General features: G+C 43.7%; 4 protein-coding genes across 4 annotated transcripts in view; all 4 read right to left on the bottom strand.

The window, feature by feature from the left end:
* Positions 1-1632, bottom strand: part of kcnq5b (potassium voltage-gated channel, KQT-like subfamily, member 5b) — a 44567-nt gene extending 42935 nt beyond the window's left edge. Inside the window, exon 1 of the mRNA XM_062448911.1 lies at positions 1466-1632. Coding sequence (XP_062304895.1) covers positions 1466-1632 — 167 coding nt within the window. The remainder of the gene's footprint in view (positions 1-1465) is intronic.
* Positions 1633-4968: 3336 nt separating this feature from the next.
* Positions 4969-9452, bottom strand: LOC134008749 (stromal membrane-associated protein 1-like). Its single transcript, XM_062448258.1, has 10 exons — positions 9159-9452; positions 8412-8545; positions 8098-8183; positions 7871-7946; positions 7547-7615; positions 7275-7350; positions 6712-6836; positions 6288-6507; positions 5689-6026; positions 4969-5446 (listed from the first exon to the last, which is right to left on the bottom strand). Exons 1-10 carry the CDS (start codon positions 9274-9276, stop codon positions 5312-5314), a joined length of 1377 nt encoding a protein of 458 aa, XP_062304242.1. The 5' UTR covers positions 9277-9452; the 3' UTR covers positions 4969-5311.
* A 508-nt stretch (positions 9453-9960) lies between these two features.
* On the bottom strand, positions 9961-12539 carry cenpk (centromere protein K). Its single transcript, XM_062448201.1, has 10 exons — positions 12390-12539; positions 12003-12122; positions 11821-11877; positions 11652-11715; positions 11437-11483; positions 11186-11268; positions 11010-11108; positions 10747-10879; positions 10541-10594; positions 9961-10373 (listed from the first exon to the last, which is right to left on the bottom strand). Exons 1-10 carry the CDS (start codon positions 12390-12392, stop codon positions 10218-10220), a joined length of 816 nt encoding a protein of 271 aa, XP_062304185.1. The 5' UTR covers positions 12393-12539; the 3' UTR covers positions 9961-10217.
* Positions 12540-17251: 4712 nt separating this feature from the next.
* lbx1b (ladybird homeobox 1b) lies at positions 17252-18596 on the bottom strand. The gene is made up of 2 exons (XM_062448277.1): positions 18208-18596; positions 17252-17805 (listed from the first exon to the last, which is right to left on the bottom strand). Exons 1-2 carry the CDS (start codon positions 18530-18532, stop codon positions 17318-17320), a joined length of 813 nt encoding a protein of 270 aa, XP_062304261.1. The 5' UTR covers positions 18533-18596; the 3' UTR covers positions 17252-17317.
* Between the last annotated feature and the right edge of the window lie 2491 nt (positions 18597-21087).

The raw sequence follows: 21087 nt of genomic DNA, 5'->3' as shown, positions 1-21087 counted from the left end.
AACAAGAACAAGGACGTCATCAAGCAAAGAAACACATCCCATTCAGTGTGTCTATTTCAAGAAGTCCCGAATAAATAATCGACATTTACTAAAAATGTGTTCATTAGATGGTTAACTGCACAGGAGACACACTCTGTGTGTGTGTAACTGCCATTATCTAATCATATAGAGGCTTCTTTCCAGGTCTGATGGACGTCACTGCATTGTGTTGGAAACCGACCGGTGGGAACCCCCCAGTAAATCCGAGCGCTCACGAGGGAGGAAGCCAAGAATAGACACTTGACGTGGGGAGAATACCAATCCGCTCCTTCACGCTCTGTAAATGTGGCACGCTTGTCGAGTGAAATGGCAAACTGATTTGTTGAATCTTGGGAGTATTTGACGCTCTTTCGAAACCAATCAGCCTCTATTCAATCATTCATTCAATAACTTGTTCAAATACCCGGCCTATAGGTCTTAATGGGATCATATGAAGCTCGATTCTCAACCACACCCCATGGTCGAATATTTTACAACGGTCTCACGAGTCGACTGACTGTCAAGTATGAAGACAAATGGCTTTGAAGAATCATTAGAGCTTAATGTCGGTGTCCCCCTCGGTGCTCGCAGGAGGAGGGCACGAATAACGTATCTTCGGTGTCTTTCACAGCCCGTATATAGTTTAATGACACCAAGTAGGCTAAGTAAACGACTGTGGGGCTATAGCCGGTGGAAGCCGCCGTGTCGAACGGACGGTAAAGCACAGACTAGTCCGCTGATGAGTGGAGATGAGGATGAAGGAGAGAGGAGGAGGAGGAAGGTGGGGGACACGCAGTCGCGTGGTAGGCTATGATTCATCCCTCGCGCACCCTCCGTGTCACACCCCGTCTCCCCGGTCGCCCGCGCTACACCTGTAACTCATTTGACCCCGTTTTTTCCATCCTTATCGATGACCAGCCTTCATCACAGAGGGCTGACAGCCTGACACGAAATAGCCTACACTATCACGTCTATTTTACAGGGTACATCCATAGCTGGATCTCTGACACCTGTAATCTGCAGGCTACTTGTCAGCTAAAGGCTTTTGAGTAGAGGCATAGCTGTCGACTACACATTTTCAACAAAGCGTAGTCTTCATGAGGTGATTTGGAGTGGAATGACCGAATCCTCTTTTCTTAGCGTCTTAGGTGCCAATTGTTTGCAACAATGACAATTCGGCCAGCAAGGGCACGCCGCTAGCGTAACAGCTGTATACGGAAATGAGGGGGGAACAATAGGCGATGCAACGGGTTGTATTGAATGGGTGTGTATGTGCAATGTAGCTACAATGCCAAAGGATACGCACATTGGTATTGTAACATGTTCGTTTTAATGAGCGCCGGATGGCCATGCATGTGTCTTCCTTCTGGCCACAGTCAGGTCTCGTGAATGGGGGTGTGTGTTGCGTGTGTTTCAGGTTCCACAAAAAGCAAATGTAGCCCCTTACTTTAACATGGCTTCTTCTTTCTCCTCTTCCTCCTTTTGCCGATCCATCACTGCCATGATTATTTTCCTCTCATCCTCGGTGAGGTGGCTGAGATCCGGCAGGTCGGGCATGGTTGGCGGCGCGGTGGGTGGGCGAGGGCCGCCTTGGGGCCCCACTGAGGCGGACATCTTTACCACCACCCCTCCTTGGCGTGTCGTTTCGACTGACAGAATTCCCGAGCGTTACGAGCCACACCTCACGACATAGTCCACGGCGAAAGCAACAGTGGCAGCTCTTGTGAATAGTGCAAGCCCGCTCATGATTCCAGGCACCCACGGTTGTGCTTTTGTTGCTCCTCGGCTTTTTCTCCTCTCTCGTTCCTCCCCCCACCCCCCGCCGCCTGCCCTCCTCTCCCCTCCACCGCCAGTTTACGGGAAGCCCATATCCGCGCCAGGAGTTGACACAAGCCGAGGGACTCCTGGATCACTTGGCTGATCTCTGATGCCCCCGCCACCGGACTCTGGATTGTGTTAGACAGCGATAGTAGAAGCGGAGTTCGTGTGTTGCACCCCCACTCTCGCTTTCTCTCTCTCTCTCTCTCTCTCTCTCTCTCTCTCTCTCTCTCTCTCTCTCTCTCTCTCTCTCTCTCTCTCTCTCTCTCTCTCTCTCTCTCTCTCTCTCTCTCTCTCTCTCTCTCTCTCTCTCTCTCTCTCACTCACTCTCTGTGCCACCGCCTCGGCACCGCTATGTTGATGCCGCTGACAAGGAGATAGAACAGTCAATGGGAATGCAGCCCCCGCGCGCACGTCTCTTCCTTCCCATAACGGAGGCGCGCTTACTCATTTGAGAATGGATCTCTCACCTCACGAGTGCAGAACCCTTTTTCGCCCTCCCATTATTCAGGGGGCGCGCCTCTCCCAGAACCAACCCACACAGACACATTTGGAAGGGGGGTGTTCAATGAAATTAGAGCGTGATCCGGTCAGGCTAACAATTACTTAATCCAGTGGGCTAATAAATAATCTGTTTTTGTCATTTGAAGAGTTGAAATGTCCCAATACAATTAAACCGGTCAGTTAAGATAAATCGTCTCAGATCTTAGACAAATAGTGTAAGCATTTCAAGTATTTTCTGAATACTTTTGATAATTATCAAAAGATGTTAAATATCAGCTCCCAGTGTGTCATTGGAGCAATATCCTAATTTAAAGCCTTATTCCCGATCTGTGTAAAAACATTGTGTTCAGCACCATGGACAGCGAAGTGGGCGCTCTATGCAGCACAGTAAAAAGGCTCGAGACAGTTGGGGCATTAAATTGCCCAAAAATGTATCGTTGTTTCGTATTCTTAGTAATACATCTAAGTAGGCCCTATACTTCTGCATCAAAACTTTACCAAAGTAAGCTACAATTGAGGCCATAAGAACTGAAAAAAAAACAACGTTGCTAACAAATAAGTTTGGAATAATGTAATTTTGTATTATATAGGCATAGGCTAGTCACTTAGATTCTTTAGTAGCACTGTGTCTATCTTAAGTAGCCTGTCTGTCTGGTATCAATGATTGGCTGTCTCTCTCGTTTGTATGCATGATGGCTACACTCCCAGGCTTTACCGGTGTTGTGCCCCCAGATACACCCACACCTGGAAAAACAACCCCTCGCGCTCCGCATCAGTTATTTACACAAATAACGTGCAAGTCTTCTAATCTCTTATTAAACAATACAATGTGAGACAGCTGTCTCCCCTCCGTTTGGTTGCGATATCAAAGCGAAATCTTTCACTTCTTGATTCGAGAGGTTTGTGCGCGCTCCCGCGATGGGGTGCTTTTCCAGGTGGGGGTGTATCTGAGGGCACAACACCGGGTCCGGTCTTGGCACCCGTTCCCTCTCAATGACGTAATGTAACGTGGCTGAGACCATCCAGCAGATGGCAATACTACCAAGTCCGTTGGGTGACGTCACCAAGGAGGTGACTGTACTCATGAATTGACGTCAACTTAAAAAAAAAGAAGAAAAAAAAAGAATGGACGTCAACTTCTCCTGGTGCAGAATTTTGTCATCATTGAAGTCGTGACTGTTAGCTTGCAAAGGGCAAACACGAGCCCAGGACGTCTGAGTTGCTGCAGGGTTGCAATGGCAACCTGTAACCCACACAGTTGTAATTTTCCACTCATGTCTCCTTCCTGTGTGACTAGGTGCGTTTGTGTGTATGCCAAATATTGTACATAGGATAAACATGACTCAAGGGAGGTAACTAATAGACAACCATTGACAGCCATATAACACCCCAATGTAACATGAGTCAGACACATTTGAAAGGATACCATTCAAGCTGAATGGTGTCATTAATTCCCATATTCATTTTAACCCCTGCCCATGGCCTCACATACAACATATGTGAAACCAAACATAGACATAGCAGTCTAATCATGCAGTAGGAATCCCCAAACGTGATGTGGGGCATTTACACAAATCCACCACTTTTTTTCCCCTTCTTCTTCTTAAGAGCATCACGACCCATGCAAGAAGAACCCTCTTGATAACTGTGCTAACTACGCCATCTAGAGGCTTTACTGGGAACGGCAGCTTACTGCTCTAAGTCTAAGGGACTAGTTAAAATATTCTTAAACAGGGAGGTTAATAAAGATCTCTTCGGTTGATGTTAATAGATGGAAGTGGGGGGAGTCAGGTGGCTGAGCCGTGAGGCTAGTAATCTGAAGGTTGCCGGTTCGATTCCCCAGGCGGGCCAAATGAAATGCAATACATGTGTCAGGGGAGACTTATCAGCAATCTCTGTTCTTCACATCAGACACGGCAGTATTCATGGAGGTGATGCTCTCTGCGTGAGAGATTCCACCCATGGACTTCTCCTCCATGTGCTCAGAGCTCCAGGAAACCATTGGTAACCAATGGCTCAGGTGAAGCAAGCTCAGGTGAAGCAAGCTCAGGTGAAGCAAGCTCAGGTGAAGCAGGCTCAGGTGAAGCAGGCTCAGGTGAAGCAAGCTCAGGTGAAGCAAGCTCAGGTGAAGCAGGCTCAGGTGAAGCAGGCTCAGGTGAAGCAGGCTCAGGTGAAGCAGGCTCAGGTGAAGCAGGCTCAGGTGAAGCAGGCTCAGGTGAAGCAGGCTCAGGTGAAGCAGGCTGAAGGAGAGGGAATGCAGGGTGCCTGCATCCAAAAAGCTTTGGAACGACCGTTTACTTTGGTGTCATTCTGAATAATGACAGCTGACATGACCACCTTTAACAGGAAATCCAGTGAAGACAACTTAAGTTTACCATTCTTTATTTTTGTTGGGGAACCACGGGTACTTTAAAAGAGGTTATACAGCGCTGTACATTCGGGAGCAGTATTCACAGACATGATAGCTATGTCTTCTCCCTTTAAATACTATTCATTTTATTCTTTATAATCTTATAATAATGATACAATGATACAATAAAAGCTTGTGTAACTGGTCCTGCAGCTTTTTGATATGTTGTTGATCGATGGATGTTGTCGGAACTTATTTTTATTCTTTCTTTTTTCAAAAAAAAGAAGAAAAAAAAAAGAAAAAAGAGTGACGATCAAAAACACGACAGGCACAAACTGCCAGCCTGCGATGCTGTACGACTTCCCATTCACTCACACAATCGAGAAAGAGATACGAGACAGGAAAGAGAGAGAGAAAGAGAGAGAGAGAGAAAGAGAGAAGGAGGGAAAGATACAAGTTAGATGTTCTGAACAGTGGTCACAAAACCGGCGGCAGTTTTCAGTGAGGTTTCCCAGGGGGTCGACGAGATTTTCCAACCCCCATCCAGCAATCCTCTCATCTTCCTCTGCACACCCTTTCACCCCATGTATTTTTTAAGGAGGGAGGGGGGGGGGGAGGGGGTCACTTCCAGAGCTGTGTGCTGAGGGTCTGGCCAGAGGGGGGGGGCGCCCACCCCCCCATGGCTGCAGCGGGCTGACCAAAGGCCATCTGACCAGGGGCTCCGTTCAGCGTCATCCCTGACATCTGCTGGTTCATCTGGGGAGGGCAGAGAATGGAGGGGAGGGGGGTTGTGGTTGAGGTTGAGGGGTTTAAAGCACTCTATTAATTACATCTAACACCAATGACAAAGAGAACGGGGGAGGAAACCCGCATCGCTACGACAACCAACTGATTACACTTCCTGTTTCCAGCTCCTCTACATATCGACACTACGTCTCTGCCTCATGTAAACAAACAGCAGCCAGCACTGGAAACAGCACAAAATTGAACTCCCATACCTGTCCCATGTTCCACTGGGCCTGCTGCCCGGGCTGGATGGCATACATGCCCTGAGCGGGCACCATCCCCGCGGGCATCGCCCCTCCCTGGGGCCCCATCATCCGGGGAGCCATGCCCATCACCCCCGCGGCAGGCGCGTTGCCCATGAAGCCGTTGGGCATGGTCATGCCGACCATCATGCCCGTGTTGGGACCCATCATGGCCGCCCCGCTCTGTGCCATCATGGCCCCCATGACGGTGGTGGGGGGCATGGCGGCGCCCATGCCAGGGAAAGCCTGGTAGCCAGCGGGGGCCTGGACAGGGAACTGCATCTGGGGCTGGCCCATGAACATACCAGCTGGGAGAGAGAGGAAAAAAAGAGAGAGAGGCAGAGAGAGAGAAACAGAGACAGAGAGAGGCAGAGAGAGAGAGAGAGAGGCAGAGAGAGACAGAGAGGGGGAGGATAGAGTGAAACAACCCGAGTTGCTTTCAAAAGGGTCACTTTACGCTTCACCCTCCTACCACTTCCCGTTCGGCTTTTGGTTTTGTCTTTTAGTATGAGAACTGAAAATGGACTATGAGGAACTGCGGTGTGTGAGTGCGTGCGTGTCACATCTACCGTATGCATATGGCTCCGTCCCAGCAGGGGCCTGCTGGGGCATACTGCTGCTGCCGTACAGGGACAGGATGGAGTCTTTGGACAGCGGCTTCTTGGCCGCGTCCTCCGCCTTGCCGCCCGTCTCACTGAACAGGTCCAGGTCGCCCTGGCCCGAGGCCCCGCCGCCCCCTCCGCCTGCCGGGGCCTGTGTCGGGGTGCTGGCGGGGTTACTGGAGCTCGCCTGGAGAGAGGAAGGAGACCGAGAAGAACCTGGTTAATATGCTAGGCCTTGATGATGATGATGACAGGGAAGACATTGGAGGAAGGCCTCTGGTTGGCCCATTTGGTTTCCTTGGCTTTCGTTTCTTTATACTTGCGCGTGTTCGTTTCACGAGACACTTGTAGCCATAGTTTCGGGGGTGCCAGCATGTGGCACGAGGTTCACCTGAGAGAACTGTGCTGCTGCCGTGGAGACGGGGAGGGGGTTGGAGACCATGGGGCCGAAGATGTCCAGGTCGTCGTTGTTCTGGGCTGTGCTGGAGGTGGGGGCTGAGGCTACTGCGGGAGCGTCTGGGACACAGACAGAGGGAGGGAGAGAGAGACAGAGAGACACAGAGAGGGAGAGAGAGAGAGGGAGAGGGAGGGAGAGAGACACAGAGTGAGAGAGAGAGAGAGAGAGACATGGGGAGAGAGAGAGTGCGAGCGAGCAAGCGAGAGATAGAGAAAAAGAAAGAGATGGACACAGAGAAAGAGAGAGTCAAGGGGAAGAGAAAACAAGTTTAACCAGTGACGGAATGTGCTCATGCTTGACAAACATAACTGACCGGTTAACGTCAAATCAAGATGAATTGGTAAAGCCCTTGTGAATCGATGTCACACATTGCTTCAAAGTTGCACAAAGCCATCAACACCCAAGAGCCTACCTAACCCTCTTAGAAGTCAAGTACATTTCCCGACAATTACCAATGGGGCCACATAAATGCCAGAAGATCAGGAAGTTGTGCTCACCGAGGCCTAAGAGGTTGACGGATGGTTCTGTGGGCTTCGCTGGGCTAACTTTGGGGAGTGGCCGGGGCTCTTCGCTCTGATTGGTGAAACGGGGGAAGGAGAAGTCAGACACAATCGGTCCGATCCGAGACCCGTCTCTGCCCTCGGGAGTTCAGACCCGAAGCGTAGCTGAGATAACAGTAATGACAGGGCTTCTCTCTGGTTTGGATGACATTGAGATGGCATGTGTGTTGTATACCATCAGCGGGGTTTTTAGTGAACTGCTATCCCACCTTGCCGTACGATGACAGCTTTGCTCCTCGGTCGGATTCCTTCTCTCTCTTGGTCTCTTTCTCTTTCGGCTGCGGAACACAACACAGAAGGTGTATTGAGGTGTAACTCTAAAGAAGCACTGTGCATGGCCATGTGTGTGTCTGTATCTCTCTCTCTCTCTCTCTCTCTGTGTCTCTCTCTCTCCCTCTCTATCTCTCCATCTCTCTCTCCATCTCTCTCTCCATCTCTCTCTCCATCTCTCTCTCAATCTCTCTCTCAATCTCTCTCCATCTCTCTCTCCATCTCTCTCTCCATCTCTCTCTCTTTATATAGATGATACTTACACTCCCCCCATTGGTCACATTCTTGCTGTAGTATTTCTTCTTCTCATACTTGTCCCTGATCAAGAACTCCACTGCTCTGGGATAGAGGGGTTAAGGAGGTAACCGGGTAACAAGTGTGTGTGTGTGTCTGTCTGTCTGTGTGCATTACAACAAAAATCTGTATATATACTGTGTGTGTGTGCTTTGAAACACGTGTGAACGGATGAGTGTGTCTTATTTAAGGATACTGGTCTGTTTGGGGCCGTCTGAAGTTGTCTGGAAGGTTGGCCTCATACAGCTTCCTGGCCCTGGTGTTCCCCATGTCCTGTACGCTCTGATGAAGAGATCGATTAAGGAGGAGCCACGGAGAGAAATAAAGAAAAGAGGGTGAGAAGAGATGGTGAGAGAGAAACAGAAAGAGCCAAGGGGTGTGGAATGGACCAAAAAGTAGCCCGATTCCTCGTCACAAGTGAAACGACTCAGGGTGAAATACATAGCATGCTCCATAACCAGCCAGCTTTCATATCGTCGTCAACACAGCCAAAGAAGGTTATTTCAGTACCTGGATTTGTTCTGAGGTCCATTGGTCCAGGTTGACAGATTTGACCCGTGATATGTGCACCCCGAGGTTCCTGTGGATACCAGCACACCGAATACAGATGAAGACCCCCAGGTTCCAGGACGCCCATCTTGGACCTGAGAGAGAGAGGGAACGAAGGAGAGAGAGAGAGAGAGAGACAGACAGACAGACAGAGATAGATAGAAAAATAGAAAGAAAGAGATGGAGACAGAAAGAAACAGAGGGACACAGGGAGAGAGACATACAAGAGAGAGAGAGAGTCAAGGGAAAGAGAAAAGTTGATAGCGACATGGCAGTTATAAAGAGTATAGCCTTCCAGCTAAACATGCTTGAACCTGTGCTGTATGTGTTCATGTAATTTCATCATATGGCACTTTTTTTTAGGGTTGGCAAGCCACATTCTTTCAGGGTGACAGACAAGCAAGCTAGCACGCTTTTCAGACAGCGACTTTGTTGATTGACGTCCTAGCTTGCACTCACTTGTCTATACCTGGGAGCCATTATTGTAAGAAGAGGAAGCGGCATTCGTTAGCCTAGCTAGCTAGTTCAATGCTAAGAGGAAGAAGGATATGTCGTCAGGTGACTGGAAAACGTTAGCTTGATGGCTAGTTACTTAGCCAGAAGCTAACCAACTATAGAAGGATGTGCTCAAACGAGAAAACCTATTTTTCAAACTAAACAATAGCGTTAAATAGCATTATTTAATCAACTTTAAATAAATGTAAATACCTTTCGCCTCACAATCGGCGCAATATTTGTTGTCGTCTTCCCTCAGCATTTTTGACAGGATGGCCTGATGTTGCTCGTTGAGTTTCTGGGCCTTCTCTCTCTCTGAACGGGTCGTCATCTTCACGGATATGCCGTCTGTTTTCCAATAAAACTCAATATATCGATAATATCTGTGAATTGTAAGAACTGTAATTTAAGACCATAATCAGACAAATGGACACCTCCGAGAGAAGTATAAAAAACACCCGGAACCGGAATTTCTTCTCCACCCACAAGGAAATCGGAACTCAAAGAAGGCGGAGACTTTGGTTTAAAAACCTTGTTGGATTGGTGGACTGGGGTTGCCGTTGTTTATGTGACGCACGGAGGCCAACACAAATATTTGTTTTGCATTATGAATAAGTGTGTTACCTTTCCATCAGGCAACAATGTATGGGTTAGGCACGTATTGTATCAAAACAGAATACATTTTGTCCATAAAGACTACCAATTAGTGGAACAAGAGAGGTCACAGTCGGACTTTCACCCAGTCCAGTTTATACGGTTATGGCTAATACCATATTATGAATGCCTGTTAATCTCGTTCACTGGCGTTTTCGACGTTACAGCATCACGTCCCCTCTTGCTTATTATATAATTAAGTACAACATTAAATGAATAATATTTAAACGCCGTGTAACCTCTTTTCAAGTGGTTCCCCAACCAAAATAACGTGTGATAAACCATTGTGCTACTTTGTTTTCTTGTGCCGTGTCTTGAGTTCATCTCAATAGTGATTCAAAATATGATCAAAATATTACATTTATTAATTATTATATACCTTTATTAGGTTAAAAAGGGGAAAAAATATATATACAATCATTGGAATGGTATACTTTGTTATGTTACATAATGTGAAACCTGATCCTCAGCCAGGATTCATGCATTCAAAATACAAAAACATCAACCACTAGAACGTAAAACAGTCAATTTACACACTACTTCATACCAACACTCGTGATATATCAATAGTGCTACGACAAGGTGGAAACAAGAGTTTAGTAGAATCCCAACATCTAGCTAATAAAAGGTTTCCAGGCGGATCTTGAAGCAGTCCTCCGGGTGCCTGGTGGCAATGTCGTAGCGTAGCAGTATCTCCATGTATGGCGGCCAGAAGGTGTCATCGACAGTTACGTAGGGGTCATAAGGGGTCTCCAGGGTCTTGTTCATCAGTAGCTGAGGATATGAACACAGGGAAATGAGTGAAGTGTTCTTTTCCAGAAGCCCCCCTGTCCCCCTGCAGATGTGACAGGACTGATAGGACTGGGTGGGTATTGTAAACATGTTTATGGTCAATCGACGTGTGTGTGTGTGTATGGCATGAATACTGTGCAGGGACTCGCCTCGAGAATTTCATTCAGAGAAATCAGATTATTGTTCAGCTCTTGAGGAATGTTCTGCCAGAGGATAAAAAACAGACAATAATCACGAGACAATCATCTAGACTTTGTCTTGCCAATCATCAGCCGTACAAGATCGAATTTGGTAGAAGCACGTAACATGTACACCCTTTGAAACAAATGCTCCAATCGGAGCACAGCGGAAGTACCTTCTTCTTGTTGGCGGGAGTCTCGTTCTGAGGGAGAGGGAAGTGCTCCTCCAGTACGTCTCCAAGAGTTTCCAACAGTCTGTCCTGGTAATCTTTCATCTTCTGAATCTTCTTCTTGGTCTCTTGCAAAACACTGAAGCATATTCCTGATCAAATACTGGTCAAAAGTGTATCATTACACTGCACAACGTACATAGCATAATGACACGTCGCCTTTATAAACTAAAAGACAAATGTTTCTTAAGACAGGCGTGTTTTTTTACATTTGTTCTGACTGCTGCTCGTTCTCCAGTTTGAGTCTGGTCACATGATCTGTAGCAGCGGCCAGCACTTCCTTCTTCTCCTCCAACCACTTCTGTTCACTGAAACACACACAAAGCTTGAACCATGTGACACAGCTGTAAGGTTTAGATCATTTTCACCAACAAAGAAGAAAAACCTTTTCAGAGTATCTCTCAGTTTGTTCCTCTTCTCTTGAGCACAGGATAGGACCATCTCTAGCTGAGCATTCAGTTTCTGCAGCTATGGAACACAGATTGGGAGAGGTGTATTAGTGGCGTTACTTGTTAAGTACATCAACATAAATCCCCCAAACATGAAACCATACTGAATTCCAAACATGATAGTTAATCTTGTGGACTGCTAGCATATATATAAGCAAAGAGTGGTCATTACCACTTTTCACCTTACCTCCTGTTTTCCAAGAGCATGTAAAACCTCTGGGTTCTTAGACAACACTAAGAAAAACGAAGCATGGCTTTCATGAGGATGAGACTTGTTTAACACATGGAAACTATAGGCTTCAATGCAGTACCCATACACCAATACTGATGGTGTATCTCCATGTTTCAACTATTTAGAACATATTAAGAAATGTTTATGACCTAAATAATATATACACTTACGTTTGGGCTCTACTTTTTGCCATTGTATCATTTCTGCTGCTATAGTTGTCAACCTGTTTACTGACTGAGGATAAACAGAAGGTTAGTAAGTAGTTGTAAGTTGTACGACAAGTTTACAATATGCTAGCTTGTTTAAAAACGTTGCAGAATCTAACGTGTGACTTCTCACCTGCTCTTGTGGACTGTCACATGAATCTGTCTCTGAAAGAATTATCTTATTTTGAAGCTGAAACACAGAAAGAGTGCAGTTTCAAGTCAAATTTCACAGTAATTGTTGGTTGACTGCATAGGCAACATATAGGTAGCTAGATATGTTAGAAACAAAGGTAGAAGGGTTTCGAAGGTAGTTACCATCTGAAGCTGTGCAAACTTCTCTTCACACTCGTTCAACAGCTCCTCTGTCTGAACAGCCTCGGAAAACTCCGTTAAGTCTGGCACGTTAGCTTCATTGTCATTTGGCTGTACTTGCGCCTGAGAAAGTACGAACAATTAAGGAACGATTAAGTTACAGGCAGGCTAGCAAACAGACCAAACCCAAAAGTACAGAATGGTCTTATACGAAGATAACGTAGTCTAACGCTTGATGGATCATTTAGCTAGCACTAATATGGTAGACAGCAAAAAGGGTACAGTAACCTATGCTCTGTTGGCTAGCTAGCTAAAATTACGGGATTAAAATATTTTGCTTGAAAAGTAGTGCTAGCTACATTGAAACTGCTTCACGGCATGTTGTCATACCATGTCTGAAATGGCAGGTGGTTTTTAGAAATCCAAAATAGATAGTATAGCTATAGCTAGCTCTTCAACTTTTTCAGCTGCCTTGTCAACAATCCAGTTTCAAAATACCGCCAGCGGTCCACTTTTGATTCCGTAACAGGGCTGCGTTCAATAGCACACACAAGTACATTTTTAGCAATGTGTAGACGATTGTAAACTTTTAGCTAGACATTAAGATTGAAAACGATCGTACACTCGGAAATGTACCCAGTCCGTCATATATTGTCTATTGTAGGCCCTAATGCCGTTAAAAACAAGTTTGCTGGTCATTGTGAGTGGTGATTGAATCAGCTAAAACTTGTGTGCGATTCGCCGCAAGGGGGCAGTTGGATACTACGTTTACGTTGAACCCAGAACTAGTGGTTTGTCACCAGCGATGGGCAGCCTTGGGAGACGAGCGATTTGAGGACAGAAATGAGATTATGATAATGATTTCAGTAGTCCTTGATGTGATAGCGCTCAGGTCTAGACAGTGTGGACATTCACTCATGGGATCATTGATATTTTGTGCCATATAAACAACAGCCCCAAGACATAGCTTTGTGCTTGTGTTGTGTGGCCGTGTGTGAGTGCAGAGAGAGAGAGAGAGAGAGAGAGAGAGAGAGAGAGAGAGAGAGAGAGAGAGAGAGAGAGAGAGAGAGAGAGAGAGAGGGGGGAGAGGGGTGCACGTGTGCGAGGGGAAATGATTTAGGTTTTGTGTAGTGGTAAAGCTCTCCGTTTACATCTGTGACATTTTGACAGGACACATCATTAAGATCTGCCTGCTCAGCATGGTGCCGTCATAAAACCGGACAGGCAATTTCTGTTTGCTACCCCGTTCTGCGTCTTTGATTTTAATACAATAGACGGGGCAACTAAGCGGCAGAGGGAGAAAATATTTCCTGGGTTAGGTTTATTTTTTTCCAAGCGATGTGGTTCCTAAATCACATAGCCTAGCTCACGTGAATGATCAACTAGAATTTGATTAATATGCAAATTCGATGCAAACTGTTCCATTCGAGCCTTCAGCGCGGCCTAATTAATCAACAGTTAAAGGAAATTAATACATACATCAATTCTGTCAGGAACATGCTTAGTTCAATCGCCCGTAAAATTGAAGTTTGAAGTATTAACTGGCTCTACAGGAACGCTATGATTAAAACTTTCCAATTCCCCCCTGTTTAGAGACATGCAGTGACTTAACTCCAGGCGTTTAAATGATCTAGGCCTAAATATTGGCCTATAGATTTTCAAAAGCCATTGTATATTTTTTATATCTTGTTGCATAGTTTGCTATTATCAAACGTATTTACCTCTGTTATGAATTAATGAACCTAATCCACAATAGCAACCTTGCTATTTCAGAATAGACTAAATAAAGCAGGATGGGAATGATGAGGCTTTTGAATAGCTGAATTAAAGAGAAGAAAAGTGTTCATCATGGAATTTCGCCTTTAAAACTTTTCACAACTTAATTTCTGATGGCCACAATCTTACAGGTTTCTCCAAGATTACTTTTGAAGATAAATCTTTTCACATGGCCTCTTTACAAAAGAGAGAACCTATATCTACGAAATGGAGATATAGGTGAAGGTAGACAGAGAAAGAGAGGAAAAAGAGATGGAAAGAGAGTGTGGGGTGGCCCATTGTTTCAGCAGGGACTCATGCATCAAACTTCAATTTTCCGGACGATTGAATTAGTGATTTTTTCCATCTTGAACTGAAATACACTTAAGACCTCCGGATTAATTACCACGAAGTAGTCCCCCAGACTGTAGAATTACTTATCGTTGGGCCCAACTGACAACCCCTCATAAAATAAGCAAGTGAAATCCATAAACTTAGTCTGCCTTAACACTCTCCCCAGTCATAAATATAGTTTATTCAGAATAGGCTTCAACCCAATCGCCAGAGGAGTGAGTGATATAGAGTGCAGCTTTCAAAGGACTGTGTGGTTCTGCGTGTATGGGCTATGTGCGCGTATGCGCGTACTCAAGTGCAATACAAACAAACACAAACGCTTGCGCGCTTGTTTGTAAGGGTTTTTGTTCATAGTTCACATCATATCATGTTCTATGCAAACGTTACAAAAGTTTCGCAATTTCTCTTTGGGATTAATAAAGTAGCCAATCTACCTTCTTGGTAGTCGCGCAGGGAAATGTAATTCAGCATGATAACCCACACAAATGTGTAGGCTGGCCCATCTGATGATCGGCTGAAGCCAGTTCAATTCAACATCTTGTTGACAGTTGCTTGTTGCCTTGTTGTAGTTGTACTGTAATTGCAGCCTACTAGGCTACCATACAGCTTTTCTACACATTTGAATAAATGAATGTAGCCAGCAAAAAAAATATATATAATTTGGTGCAGAAGTAAGTTCCTATATAGAAAGAAACAGACCAAAAAGTATTGGCCCCATATTCACCCTTTTCCCATTTTGTGAATTAATAATGATTGTTTTCAAATAATACTCGTAAATGTATGTTTTTGACATGTTGTTGGTCATTACATGCTCCTCGTATCATGCAGCCAGAATATTAAAAAAAAACCTAGGCCCAATAATGTTTGAACTCTATACAGCCTAACTGCTTTTTGCTTTAAATAATTAAGCTAATAATATAATTACTATTGTTCGTTCTCTTCTCTTTTTAAAATTATTTCCAGGATAGACTTTTTATTAGGCCCATCACAGCATGTATTAGTCAAAGGTTGGGAGTATTGCTCACAACTTGAGTAGCTATCTATGTATAAAAGTAAGAAGTTGGCTGGGATCCATAACGTCTGAGAAGAAAACTCCTGCTTGGCATCAATTCCCAAGACGGAGGGTAACGAGGGTATACAGAAGCCTCTTTTCTCGCTTTTGGGTACTCTTTCTCACATCACATGTTTTCAGCTTCATTTAACTTAGTAAAGACAAAAGAAATAAAGGGAGACGAAGAAAAAAGAGATGTGAAGAAAACAAACAAAGGAGTCCGCCTAACCAGACTTTGGCATAAATGTCACAGAGTCTAAACTCTTTATATGTCCCCCCTACTTAACATGAAAAACACTCTCAACTAAATGTGCGGCATTTCTTGTTTAGAAAACGTTCCTGGACAAAAGTCAAACATATTATTTCAAGCCTAAAAGGGGAAGAAAGACAAGTAGCTCACAAAAAAGACCCAGTTTCATTGTAATTCATTGACTTGTTCAAAATGCCAGGCTAAAAAGGCAAAGAAAGGGGGTAGACATTAATAGCCGCAGATGCCCTCGTGAAGCGAGGGTCTATGTATTCATTATGGCCTTTGTTCGCGCGGAGTTAAACAGTTTAAAAGGAGGGTTAACTCAATCCATCAAATTGTCTGAAATTGTGAGGAAAATTCAAAAACCATATGGCCTCCAAACGTTTGTGTCCTTTCTGTGCGGTGGGACACACTTGTCTCAGTATTGGAGCCTGCGGGGTACTGGGCATGCACCATTGTGAGTTGTCACATCAGGGAACGCTGGTCATTTGTCCCCAGTTTTCATGCTTTACGCTAAAAATTATGGCCTCGTCCCGTAGAACAAAAAAGGCCCATAAAGCCCCAGAGAAACTGGCCGAAAACTTTGTGTTTTTGTGGCATCCTCACCCTTTCCTCTCCCAGGACCAGATTTGTGATTCTCACATAAATTTCGCCTCGAATGGGGAAACACGATGCAGGGTCAAGAAGGCAAGATACGCCTTTCGAATTTGAAAGAGTGTGAGATGCCGAGTCACAAACTGTTTTGAGAATCCCCAGAAAAAGACTACAAAGGAACAAACAATATTAAAGCTTAGAATATTTTAATGGGATTTATTTGCTAAATGTGCAGTAAGCCTGAACTAAATGGCGGTTGTTAATGAAAAGAAAAAGGATTTCAGCCCTGCCAGTAAAAAACAAAATGTTTTAAAATATTCCATATTTATGGGCTATTATTGACATCATTTGAGAAACATACGATACGCTGATAAAAAGATTGAGAAAAGCCATTTTATTCCCATAGTATATATACATTACAGAATGTGCATTGGTTTTCAAATACTGTCCTGATTTTGGAAAGGCACTTACAGGTGTACAAAACATAACAAATCTATTAAACGTCGTAAATTGTTCTATTGTATCCAAACAACCAATCTATTTCTACAGCAAAGAATAAATGTTTGCAATCTGCTTGTTTTGTTATATAACCGTTTGGACATTCCTCAAAAAAAGCATAACTTTGTGTTAATCCTTTTGTGTTTAACCTTTCTATAATGCATGCAACAAATTCGTGTGTGTTTGAGTTTGTGACGTAAACATTGTTTACAAACAGACACAAATGCCTACTTGCGTGGACTCCGAGGTGTAAGCCATGACGTTTTGCAAAATAAACAAACGATATAATTTAAAATAAAAAATAAAATAGATATGATTGAAATCAAAACATGCATCTTAACATGCAAAGGTTACAGAAAATAATTGGCATGATTTTATAGGTGTACAATAATGAATGCTGTGTGTGTGTGGTATGTGTACGGTAAGCTACATTGTTTCAGAGAGGAGAAGAAAAACTCTGAGTGAGTGCATGTATGTCCCCAAGATTCGGGGGTGAAAAATAAATACGTATTTCGGAAAGCACAAACAGGATATAGCAAATAATAACGTATTGTGTTTTAAATGTGATATTAAACAATATTGCTTTCATTGCAACTTGAAGACAAATGAAATTATATGCAGTTGAATACACTGGGATATATCACTGCATATTTCGTGTACTGTTCATGCTTTACTGTGAATATCTGTGCCAATATAAAAGTCATTACAGATTTATAAATGTTCTGAGAGGGTATCAATATATAGCAGTAAAAGTTACAATCGTGGCATTCAACCGCTACTGTCTATTTGTCCTATAAGTCTTTCAGTACTGAGCAATCAGTCATCCACATCAATTTCCACGTCTTCGTCCTCCGAGCATTCTTTACTTGTTGTGTGGTCTGAAAATGGCGACATGGGGGACATCCGCAGTTTGTGAGCTAGCTCGTGTTCTTGTTGGCCGCTCTGCGCGGGGGACTCCATTCGCGAGTGACCAAGCGTTCCATTTGCGCATTTCTCCAGGTCCGCGAGTTTGGCGAGTTTCTCCAAAGGTACATTACCGACGGCCTTGGCCGATTCCACGTCCGCCTTCATCTCCTCCAAATCCCTCTTTAACTTGGCTCTCCGGTTCTGAAACCATGTGATGACTTGGGCATTTGTTAACCCTAGTTGTTGGGCTATTTGATCTCGGTCGGCGGGAGACAAATATTTCTGATACAGGAATCTTTTCTCTAATTCGTAAATTTGGTGATTGGTGAACGCCGTCCTGGACTTCCGCCGCTTCTTCGGGGTGTTTCTCTGCCCAAATAATGTCATTCCATCTCTCCCTGTTCAACAGAAAATAGAGGGTTAGTCGGTGACAGTTGATAACCGTTGTGATGATGCCACTGCGGGCTCTACTCTGCACCAAGGGCGTTGCACCTTGTGCGTAAAGATAGAACAGGCTAAAAAGTATGAATTACATGCATGTAATTCTTTATTCGCGCAGTTTCACGATCAAAGGCATTTATTGTAAATTGTAGGACGTGAGCTATATTAGAATTAATCACAGATGAAGGCTAAGACATAGGCCTATTTCAAATATGCACATGCAGCAATAATGCAAGGTAATCAAATCTTTTTCAATACATTTTATTTAAATAATCGAATGCATTTTTAACAGTTTAAGCCTAAATTTAGGACTTTGTTATTCTGACTTGTATAGGCCAAGTAAATACAAGGCCATTTACCTTCGGCCGCTTGTAGAACACTGACTTCCAGGCCTTTGAACGTTTTGCTGGCTAGTTCCTCCAGGGCGCAGAGGGGAGAGGTCTGGGTCAGAAGTGCTCGGTTGGACAGGGAGATGCCGGAGGAGCGATGCTTTTCAGTCGACGAAATCAGGTGCGCCGTTCCACAGATGGTGTAACTCCGTTTCACTGAGGGTTTGTTGAGAATGTCCTCGATGCTGAAGGGAGTTAAGGGTTTGTTGGAGTTTGCAGGTGGAGGAAGGTGGTCCAAAGGACTCCGCCGCCTGCTCTCCACCGCATCACATTTGGCGACTTCTTTGGATGTCATAATTCGCAATCCGTTACGCAAGCTAACTTTGAGACGTGTTGAATCAACGACCCAAAACAACGAAACACGGGTATAAAACAACAACAAGCCTATCGAAAAAACGTATCATTACAGACATAGAGTAAAACTCATCACTGCACACTTTCTGTTCAAAATAGGAGACGAATTCCGTTATTCCAAACCGATAACGTCTTCAAAGTATCGTTCCAGGAGAGGAGACAGTCCGGAGGAGTGTGGTGCCTCCCTGAAAATGGCGAGGTCCAAAGATTCGCAGGAACTGACTATTACTAACAAGTTATTATTGATTGGGAGGTAATCAATTATCCTCAGTGGCACTTTCGCCCTCTCCCTTTCACTCTTTGACTATGTTGCAGTCCAGTGCTGGGCTTTTGCAAGTGGGGTGTCCCATTAATTAGAACGCAGGGCTGGAAGGAGGAGGAGCCCGTTGGAATTATAACGCGTTGTGCTCTCATCATCTATGGTCTAAATTAGTCGCGTGGTGAGATACCGGAATAGGCCTTTCGGTAAATGAGGACGAGAGGGTATAGGGATTAAATCGCATTGCGTCAAGTAATACTGTTTAAAACTCAGTCTCATTTTATGTAAGATTTTTTTATATCCGCAGAACGAATAGTCAACGGAACATTTTGGAATATTGAAAGTAACTAATAATTACCTAGACTGTCGTCAAGGTGTTTAGTTTGTATTGTATTGTCCTATTCAATCGACATTTTCCAAAAGCAATGGTACGGATGATCCTTTGTTTTCTAAAGGTAATGTAGAGCTGTGCGATATATCAGCTATGATGATACCTCCTCGGGGGCTGGAGAGACTGGGGAGGGAACAGCAGCATGCATCCCTCTCAGCCTAGCCAAATCCGGGCCATAACTCAAGCGAAAGGGTCCTTCTACATCATCCACGAAATATTTCATCTCACATCGAATCGCTCCCCGTCCTCAAGCGCTTCGTGGCATGATGGTTTATTTTTGGGCGGGTTTGAAAAATTGCCGACGGGTCATCTGCATACGGAAACGAATGAGCACACATTCGCACTGTAAGGATTTGTGAGGAAGATTTGTGTTTTCCTTTGACATTTCGATAGGCAGGTCTGCACAAATCTATGGTTTTCTTATATTGTCAAGAATTTTTGTTTTTAAAGATATTCTTCACTAACTCGGGCCACAAAAAAAACAAAACAGGTACACATTAGTAGGTAATTATTAATACATTATTATTATCATTATTCCTGTTGTTTTCCTATGTATCGTATGTATATTGTTATTACCATTATTATTATTATGAGTATTAGTATTATTATTAAGAATGTTGTTATTATTAGTATTATTAATGATAATAATAATAATAACAATTAGGCCTGATTACCAAAAATATTATTGTAATGTAATCACCATTATGCTGTTAGATCATTATTTAATATGTTTGCCTTTTGTTGCCTATTTATCTAAGAATTCCAAGCTTGTAACATGATTAAAGGTCCACAGGCTCTTTAGGAATCCAACATTGAATGTTCTCGTGTGTTTGGTCTGCATTGTGTCTGAACACTGATACATCAGCAAAGAGGAGGCGTCACTGAACACTTTGGTGACTCATACTGTATGCTCTGATGTAACGCCAGGGGAAATAAAATATCAACATAATGATAATATGTCAGGTAGAGAAAGAGAGAGAGAAAGAGAGAGAGAAAGAGAGAGAGAAAGAGAGAGAGAGAAAGAGAGAGAGACTCTCACAAACACACAAAGATAGAGCCCTCCTACATTCAGATTTAATCTGTTCCTTTTGTATCTCATAATGATGTGCACATGACTGAGATATTTAAGGTATTAAGTTCTAACGTTTTCAACGAAATACAGAAAGACATATCACCCAATTTTAGGCTAACATAATACAAATTCCATGTCGTTTTTTGCATGTCCAATATATGTACAAGAAATTGATATTGTAAAAAAGAATATTGTTGGACTGTGAATTATGAATTAATTTGATTGTTGGTCAATGTCTGACCGCACATGAAAATCCACCTCACATTATTGTTATTGTTCCATTCTGTCTACTTCAAAAGGACTTGCTGAATTGTGTTCAGGGTAACCTAATCAGATGTTGAGGGAAAAGAAAACTCGTGGCTAGACTACCCTCAAAAATCAAGACAGTTTTATTTCACAATTTATATTTGCCAGTGGGGGGGTGATATCTAATTTCAACGTTAGATCTTTTCCACTTAATCTTTGGGTAAGGTGCAATTTCTTTACGCTCTGCACACATTGAAAACGAAATGAAAAATTAAACCTGACAAGAAATAATTCGCCAATTATAGTTTCAGCAATGAAAGCACAAACAATGTATAATTGCAACGTATTACCTGTGAAAACGTCATACTACATTTGTTAAAATAATGTCAGCATCAATGCTGTATGGCAGGCAATGTAATCACAGAAAAGCTGTGGTATTTAGTTAAATCAAAATGTAGGCTAAATGTTATAAATACAATTGGTCTTCTAAATGAATTACCTTTGTATCACAGTAAATATGCCTATAAT

Source organism: Osmerus eperlanus, chromosome 22, assembly GCF_963692335.1.
Source record: "Osmerus eperlanus chromosome 22, fOsmEpe2.1, whole genome shotgun sequence".
Classification (NCBI taxonomy): domain Eukaryota; kingdom Metazoa; phylum Chordata; class Actinopteri; order Osmeriformes; family Osmeridae; genus Osmerus; species Osmerus eperlanus.
This window is presented reverse-complemented; position numbering and strand designations above follow the sequence as displayed.